This window comes from Ranitomeya variabilis, chromosome 4, assembly GCF_051348905.1.
Source record: "Ranitomeya variabilis isolate aRanVar5 chromosome 4, aRanVar5.hap1, whole genome shotgun sequence".
NCBI lineage: Eukaryota > Metazoa > Chordata > Amphibia > Anura > Dendrobatidae > Ranitomeya > Ranitomeya variabilis.
The window spans coordinates 216420150-216428958 of record NC_135235.1 but is presented as its reverse complement, the minus strand read 5'-3'; the positions used below and the strand labels follow the sequence as shown (position 1 = coordinate 216428958).

Below are 8809 nucleotides of genomic sequence, written 5' to 3'. Positions count from 1 at the left end.
AAAAAGTTTCTGTGCGCACATAACCTTTGGGGAATTTTTGGAGGAGTTTTTGCTTTCCTGAAGCAGTTTTGAAGAGTTTTTAAAGCGTTTTTTGCAGAGATAAACTAAAATACTGAAATTCTAAAGACTTTCAGAGTCTTTCACGTGTCTCGGCATCTTGTAAGTCACAGGTCAGCCGAGTGCAGCCCTTCTGAAGTCCACAAGTTACAGATCTGCTGAAAACCTATTGCTTTATGTTTAATCGTTCCCTTGTGGCGCATTAAATTAGGTTTGTTAACTGATCCTGTGCGTCATGAACAGCGGTCCAACATCTGCCACTGATCTCTCCGACCTGGATCATAGGAGGCTGGCTCCCTCTAGTGGCCATTTGTGAACAGTGCAGTTAAACACAACTCTGCATGCTGACAAGGAATGGAAACATCCTTTAATTTTCCCCCGGGTTGCAAACCTGTCTTGACCTATGTGCAAATGTCGGAGACGCAAGGGGTCGGATCACCGTATGACTTATGTGCCATGGGGTGCACAAGACAAGTGTGGGGGGGGTCAGCGCTGGCAACATTTTGCTGCCCCGGATGCCTGGTATAGAGAAATCGGATATGCACATTTTGTTTTTGAGTGAAGTTCTTTTTCCTTTATTGTGGTAAATCACAGCGATAATCAGTTTTTGAACCAAACATTTAGTATTGCGTCAAGATCTACGGGACTTTAAGAAGTATTCAAGTCTCCCAAAATCATCAAGTTTCCAAAAATTATCCCCTATCCACTGGCCTGGAGAATTTCTGGAAAGGTTTCCGACATTAGTTTCTTAAATGACTTGTCCGAATATGAATCTGCCACTGCATTAAGATCGTTCAGCTTCTGGAGCAGCCAACTATTCCACCAAAGCCCAACACTGGCTCCCTCACACTGCAAGAGAAGATTTGTAGGAAACAGATATTCATTGGCCACCCCTGAGCAACGTGTGATCTGGAGAAAGGGAGGATCAGAGTTGTAAGGAGTGTTAATGCGCACCTGCCCTTTTACACAAAACCTGCAAGAAAAAAAAAAAAAAAGGTACAGTCCGGCTGCCCTCATCCCTCACAAAAAGGTGAAACTGCTTCTGATGCACATACTAGTCTAATACATCCAGGAATTGCCCCGATCTTCATGCTTTGGAACTTGCTGTACACTCCTTTTGAGTGAACTGTTCCTCTTCATAAACATTCCGCAAGTACTATAGGTGTCGGACCTGTCATTCACTTCACAGAATGCACTGCTCCCACCATAGTCCAGACTGTCGCTTTGTTACACCTGTGTGTAGGTTGTCAAACAGTAGAGCAGAGGCATAGACTGTCCCCCTACTTCCTGTAGAGACAAAGATCCGCCCCACTTCCTGTAGAGGCAAAGTTCCGCCCCACTTCCTGTAGAGGCAAAGATCCGCCCCACTTCCTGTAGAGGCAAAGATCCGCCCCACTTCCTGTAGAGGCAAAGATCCGCCCCACTTCCTGTTGAGCAACAACGCCCCGCCTCCACTTCCTGTACAGTGATAAAATAACCGCCCTACACACTAGTTACAGAGCCCCGCCCCCAGTTCCTGTAATCAGTCTCAGCCTTCCTGAGAGGGATCACACTCAGCAACAGGCAGTGGCCAGCTATTCACACAGAATGGAGACCCCTTAGCGGCCAAACACATCGGAGGGATTCTTGGGGGTTGAGACATTATACATTTTTTTTTTATAAAGAGATTTTCAGATTTGCTATTTACCACATTAAGTCAACCAAATACGTTTGTCGCCCCTCGCCATGAAGAGCCCAGGTGCCTGTGTATGGGGGGGATCTATCGTGCGTGGCCAGCGCAGGCTTTATTCACTCGGCAATAACACCCCACTAAATGTTTGCTCTTTTGCTTCGCCCCCCGACATGACGGCGTTGTGCTGCCCGGATTGTGGACACGTTTATTGTTCGTTGCTGTGTAACAGTCAGTCCTGGCTGAGATTAACCCTTTCCCATGCACAGCTGCCTATGTACAAGCAGACATGGGGGTGAGGTGCGTGAGCGCTGGAGTTGGTGCATTGCTGTGCGACCCTCGGATTAGGCCAAGAGCCACAAAGCCGTGGATCGCTGCCCACCATAGTAGTGTTTGTGACAAAGAGGCCAAACTAAGAAAACAAATAAGATAATTGCACTAAACCCATCATAAGTATCGTCCCGGATACAGAAAATGGTGACACTAGCCGACGTCCCCGGAGGGTTTCTCCCAGGTGAGCGCATCCAGTACTGGCCCATCATAAAGTCTCCATTTTACACCAGTTATGGGTTTTGCCCCATTGTTCCTTTGGGTTGACCCCATTCCTTTAAAGTGACATGCTTGTAAGGTTCTCATGGCTGAGAAGTCCCTTCCGGGAGCTGCTGACAACATGGCTGGGCCCGCAGTACTCCTGAAGGTTATGGCGTAAAGTCACAAGGGCAGAACCTAGACAGGCTCTATTGGGGGCCTGGGCGCCGCCAGGTAGCTGCAAAAGTAAAGTGACCACACCGGCCATGCCATCATCTGTGGGCTCCAGGGTGATGGGCCCAACCCGGAAGTTGGAGTATGTGTATCCCAAAAGCTGGGACAAGAAAGGGTCCGAGTGCCGCAACGAGGGAGGCTGCGGTGCGGACGGATCGTAGGACTTTAACCTGGGCTTGGAGCGGTGGTGGTGATGGTGGTGGTGGTGATGATGTGGAAGTGATGGTAATACCGGTCCTCCTGGATGGCACCCAACTATCTCTACATCGGGGTGGAAATAGACCGTCAGTTTAGCGAACGGTCTGCTGGCCATTTTACTCATTTCTTGAAGGTGGCGCCGCTGCTCCCTGCGCACGTCCAGCCATTGCTTCACTTTCCAGAGCAGGACGCAGGCGGAGAGGAAGAGGAAGAAGCAGCTGAAGAAAACGGAAAAAAAGACAAAGAGGTCGATGTGCGCCTGGTCCTGACGGAAGAAGAGCAAGCCCTGAGACTCGGCAGGTCCGCCGGTGGCATTGCCCAGAAGCAGCAGATAAAAGCGGCTGTTTTTCAGGGTGTGCAGCTCGTGTGGGTAAGTGATGACCACTCGGTCTCGGACCCCCCGGACGATCAGCAGCGTCTGCTGGTTGCGGACTGTAATGTAGGTGATCAGACCTTTGGGACGTTCTTCACGAAGCCAAGACGATTTACTGACGGCAATCCACGCGCTGTCATTAGCCAGACCGGCCGTGAGGGGCTCGGGGCCGCCCGATGCTTCGCTGTCGGCTATTCGGACGGAGTGGACCCCTGTTAGGTGGTTGATGTTGACAGCGAAGCTCTCCGGGGAGGTTGAGACGAAGACGTCCACACAGCCGAACGTCACGTCTACGGTGACTCTGATGTCCACGTTGGTGAACTTGGGCTGCACCCCGAAAAAGACGCTGCGGCCGTAGGGCAGGTTCTGGATGTTGGGCTCATGGAAACAGTTACTCTGGGAAGTTGGGTCAAAGCAGTATTCCTGCTCCACCGTCATGAGGCGGTAACACTGCCGGCCGTTCACCGGATTCCCATGGAAGGAGTCCTTACACTTTGCACACTGCAAGACACAAGAAAAGACCAAGATGTCAGAGAAAGCGTAAGTGACCCCACTAAAGAAACATTCTGTATGTAAACTGAGGTTCCGCAGCAGCTGAGGTGTATTATGATTCTCTGCAGCAACTGAGGGGTTCTATCAGGTTCTGCAGCAGCTGAGGGGTCCTGATACCTGGTACTTGTAGCAGTCCTTCTTGTCGGCGCTGTTCTGACAGTTCTGGGTCTCGGTGTTGTTGCTGCAGGGACAGTTCGTTCCGTCCAGCTCGTTGCAGGTGTCAGCGTGACCGTTACACTGACATCTGTGGAAGATACAAGACACGAGAGGGTGAGAAAAAGGGGTCAGAGAATGCAAAGCCATTACACTACATTCGGGAGGTGCTGTGATAGTAACTGGTTATACTGGTGCACAGGTCAGTTCTGTAAATACAGTGCTGCCATCTAGTGGCGACGAGGTGCAATGACACCTCATCACTGGTCGGTTAGAGCCGTGTGCACACAGGGCAGAGATTCCACTCACTTGGTGCAGCGTTTGTCCAGTAAGAAGTACCCGGGCAGACATCCCTCGCACTTGTCCCCCAGACTGTTATTCTGACAGTTCACGCACAGGGCGGTGTCCTCGGTGGGGCCCTGACTCACCCAAGTTGGGATCTGCAGGCACAAAGTACACAGACATCAGTGCAGGGGATCTGACGTGAGTAAAGTTTACATAGGACTGCCGGTATCTCCGCTCACCTTGTCAGGGTCCAGGGAATACTTGTCCGGTTCCTTCAGGGTTTTCTCGTACTCCTCCATGGTCATACACACCTCACTGTTCCCACGGCAGAAGTCCAGACAGGGGCGACAGTTACCGCCATTTATAGCCGATCCCACAAACAGCGGCTTACACTTCTCACAGTGCTCCCCCTAGAGGCCAGACAAGGGAAGCGCAGAGAGGACGATGAGCAAATAGTGCGGCAGAGGAGACCCCAGCGATGCCCTTCTGTCCTGCCCTCCCATCACCCTCAGTGACAGGTTAGTCTTTCTTCCACTGTACAGTTATTTATTTACAAGCTATGCTGAGACCTGTAGTACCCCAATGTATCAGTGATGTACATTTATTCATGATTATGCTGGAAATTGCAGTTCCTCAATATTGTGGTGTCGCAGCTGGGACTTGTAGTAACTCACTAATGCAGCAGGCTTTATCGCATAGGTTATGCTGGGACTTGTAGTAGTGCTGCATTGTGCATTTATTCACAGACAGGTTATCCTTACACTAGTAGCACCTTTGTGCATTTATGTAGGTCTATGCTTTCCTGGGACTTGTGGTACCCCAGTGCTGCTATGTACATTGATAATTTCTGCTGCCATATTCGATGTCTCAGGCTGTGCGCTACTGTTGGGTGGTATATTTGCTGCACAGTGATATTTGCCAGCAGCAGTGTGGGGAGCTGCACGGTGGTAAGTTGCCGTAATATTAGGCACCGAGTCTAAAGTACAGTGAAATAGTCCTGAAGGTACAATGAAGTGTCCCCCTCCTACCATAGTATTATTGTGGCACTGCACACACATATCCTCCGCCCCAAGCCCCTCGCAGTCGCTGTGCTTGTTACAGCGGCAGGCCACGGAGCAGTTCTCTCCCACGTAACCAAAGTCACACCGGCACTTGTTGGGCTCCACACAGGTTCCGTTAACACAGCCATGTTCACACACGGGGTGACACAGACCTGTGGCACTGGATAGAGAGAAGAGAATTAGTCCACTGGCCAACACAAAAAGAAAACAAGCCCGGTATTAAAATGGCCAAACTACAATGTCAGTTCTCAAAGGAAATAATACAATCAAAGTGGACTAAAATCACAGTTACCCTTTAAAGAGGACCTATCACTTGCTCAGTAAAACAGAGTTAAATACCAGGTAAAAAAATCCCTGCGCTCCCCTGATTCAGCCGCTCTTTTCTGTTTTGTTGTACGGCGCTCCTATGCAGAGATATTCACATGTTTCTTCTGGAGCACAGCATGTGAAATCTCTGCTCGTAGCTCACAACTGAGAGTTTCTAAAGAGTCTTTTCTGGGGGCGTGTGCTTTCACCCCTCCTGTAATACGCTGCCAATCCCAGCCCGGCATTGTCTAAGACTGCTAAGCTGTGATTCGCAGCATCGGGGAGGGAGAGATAAAAGCACACGACCCAAGAGAAGACTCTGAAGAAACTCCCAGTTGCGCTACAAGCAGAGATTTCACTTGCTGTGCTCCAGAACAAATGTGTGAATATCTCTGCAAAGGAGAGACATAGAACAAAAAGGAAAAGAGCATCTGAATCAGGAAAGCTCAGGGATGCTTACAAGGTATTTAATTCAATTTTTTGAGCAAGTGTCATACAGGTTCTCTTTAAGAAGGTCCCTGCCAATTGCTAGAAAGGAGGTGTGAGCATCACTGAAACAAGTATGGCTTTCCTCCAACACTGAAGCTGGACTTTACAGACTTTCTTTTAAACCATGTTCAGTCTTGGAGAAAAAGCACCAGTCTGGTATCTAATCGTCGCAGTCTTGCCGGCACTCTTACTTGTGCAGGGTGTAGCCTTTCTTGCACGTGCACTTGAACCCGTGCAGCAGGTCACTACAGTTCTGTGTTTCGTTGCAGTCGTGATGTTGGTTCAGACATTCGTTTTCAGGGGGGCAGGACATAAAGGCCCAGTGAGACTCCAAGGAACCGCACTGCTCCCCCAAACCTGTGTCCAAAGAGCAGCGTTATACAATGCACGGTCCCATGTCCACAGGGTCTGTGAGATTACAGCCAGCCCGGGTATTTCCTACCTTGAGTGGGTCCACCGAGTCCCCCTTCCAAACATCTCCCTTCCCCGTTGCCTCCTCGACGGGCGCACCAGCCGCAGCGGGGGTGCTGGATGCAAGCGGCGCAATGAGTGTGGCGGGAACAGGAGGGTGAGCAATTCTCTGCTCCACTTAGGACTCTGCCGCAGGCACCAGCAGCACATCGCATGGGCAGGAAAGTGGGGCTCATGCACTAAAGAGGGGCAAAGATTAGTCACCAAATAACACATTCATTACAGGTCCTGCATGTGGCACACAGTGACTGCACCAGCAGAATAGTGAGTGCAGCTCTGGGGTATAATACAGGATGTAACTCGGGATCAGTAATGTAATGTATGTACACAGTGACTGCACCAGCAGAATAGTGAGTGCAGATCTGGAGTATAATACAGGATGTAACTCGGGATCAGTAATGTAATGTATGTACACAGTGACTGCACCAGCAGAATAGTGACTGCAGCTCTGGGGTATAATACAGGATGTAACTCAGGATCAGTAATGTAATGTATGTACACAGTGACTGCATCAGCAGAATAGTGAGTGCAGCTCTGGCGTATAATACAGGAGGAAACCCAGGATCAGTACAGTGCACTAGTGACTATAAATATATAACCACCGATCGACCAAACCGCTGCATGACCAGCTCTACCCTCTCCTACTGTATTCTCACCCATCCCTTGTAGATTGTGAGCCTTCGCGGCAGGGTCCTCTCTCCTCCTGTACCAGTTATGACTTGTATTGTTTAAGATTATTGTACTTGTTTTTATTATGTATACCCCTCCTTACATGTAAGGCGCCATGGAATAAATGGCGCTATAACAATAAATAATAATAATAAATATAACCAGTACACATCTGGATTTCTTCTATCTTGCAGCAATTAATTACCTGCTTTAATGCGACGCTCCACACACACTGCTGCCACCCACCGTCGGCCCCCTTAGAGCTGAGGCACTCGTGGCAGGTGCTGTGGTTGTAACATGGAGTCGGACAAGGAAGTGGCGGAGAAGATTCCACCGGCATCGGAGACACATTAAGCAACGAGTGGCTGAAGCAGGTCCAGTCATAAGTGGGCTGCACACTCAGGATCCGACGGGTCTCGCCTAGGAGGGAACGGAGCGAGATTAGCGGGGGAGATTAGACCAGGTGCGGGGGGCAGAAATATACGAGCCGCTCGCTGGCACCTGTTCGTTTAAATTGTCGCGTCCACATGCACTTCCCGGAGGCGATGCACTTGTGGCAATCGGAGGCCTCGCACGAGATCTCAGAGCAGTTGCTGGCCAGGAATATCTCCCGTTGGTTAATACGACAGTCGTTTTCTGAAGTGCAGCTCCCATCACTGCCGATACAGGCGCCCTCCGGACAGTTCGTACACCACTTACATCGTGGAGCACCCTGAGAGAGGACAAGATCATCAGATGAATGACCTGACGCTAAATGCTCTTGGGCAAATCATCAAGATCCTCTGCTGGCAGCTCCTCTGTAATGACGTCACAGATGTGCTCGATGGAGACGAGTCCGGAGATGCTGTGGTCACGGGAGCACGTTTAGGCCACGCACGCTGCACACAGTAGTGACCTGCTGTTGTAGTGTTGACCATGGCTGCAGCATTTCCAGACTTCTCTCCGTCATTGGTTGGTGATTACACAGGAGCTGTCAGCAGCGGATCTTGGTGATTTGCCCAAGTGCATTCAACGTGGCAGAACTTTCCAAAAAAAAAAAAAAAAAAAAAAAACAGGCAGCACTCAACTCCTGATTCCAAAACAGGAAAGTATTTATTGGCCCATGTGAACAGGTGGCAACGTTGCCGTCCTCACCGGGCTGAGCTGTGCACTCATGGAGAGCGGGTGCTGCGCCAGACACTCGCTGCACGTCTTCAGTCTCCTGCACTCGTCTGCAGATCTCGGCAATGGGAAGCAGGAGGAAAAACTCTGGGAGCAACTGCGCCTGCAAAAATAGACCCAGAGACCGGAGTATTACTACAAGAAACATGGAAATGTAACACCAATGCCTTGTATCTCACAGACCGGGATGTCCAGGGAAGGTCCTTGACTATGCGGCTATTCATCAGGACATATCTATCTACTAGCCCCTACACGGCGTTCGCCATCTTACCTTTCAGCGACATCGGCCGACATGCAGCTGTACTGGCACCAGACGCAGCTACCAGCGCTTTGATTGCAGGAGGTAGGAGAACTGAACAGCATGCAGGGGTCTGACGGGACAGACAGCGTCACCATTCGGCCCAGGGCCACGCCGTTAAACCCTCCTGAGATGTAGAGCCGTGCACCCACCACGGCCACAGCGTGTCCTATTGACTCATTCATCGGAACGCCCAATATGAGATCTAAGGAGAGGAGAAGATATCAGAGACGTACCCCACCGATACCGGAGCTGTGAGCAGAACGTCAGAGCTGCCCGTACAGAGTGACTGACAGCTTCATAGT

At 50.3% G+C, this 8809-nt stretch overlaps 1 protein-coding gene across 1 annotated transcript in view; it reads right to left on the bottom strand.

The window, feature by feature from the left end:
- Positions 1–603: 603 nt before the first annotated feature.
- MEGF8 (multiple EGF like domains 8) overlaps positions 604–8809 on the bottom strand; it is a 41233-nt gene continuing 33027 nt past the window's right edge. The window contains exons 33-43 of the mRNA XM_077259956.1: positions 8478–8709; positions 8180–8309; positions 7547–7757; positions 7251–7465; positions 6348–6555; positions 6097–6262; positions 5078–5270; positions 4289–4459; positions 4074–4204; positions 3729–3855; positions 604–3560 (exon numbers count right to left, since the gene is read on the bottom strand). Of these exons, the coding sequence (XP_077116071.1) occupies positions 2334–3560; positions 3729–3855; positions 4074–4204; positions 4289–4459; positions 5078–5270; positions 6097–6262; positions 6348–6555; positions 7251–7465; positions 7547–7757; positions 8180–8309; positions 8478–8709 (3011 nt within the window). The 3' untranslated portion in view covers positions 604–2333. The remainder of the gene's footprint in view (positions 3561–3728; positions 3856–4073; positions 4205–4288; positions 4460–5077; positions 5271–6096; positions 6263–6347; positions 6556–7250; positions 7466–7546; positions 7758–8179; positions 8310–8477; positions 8710–8809) is intronic.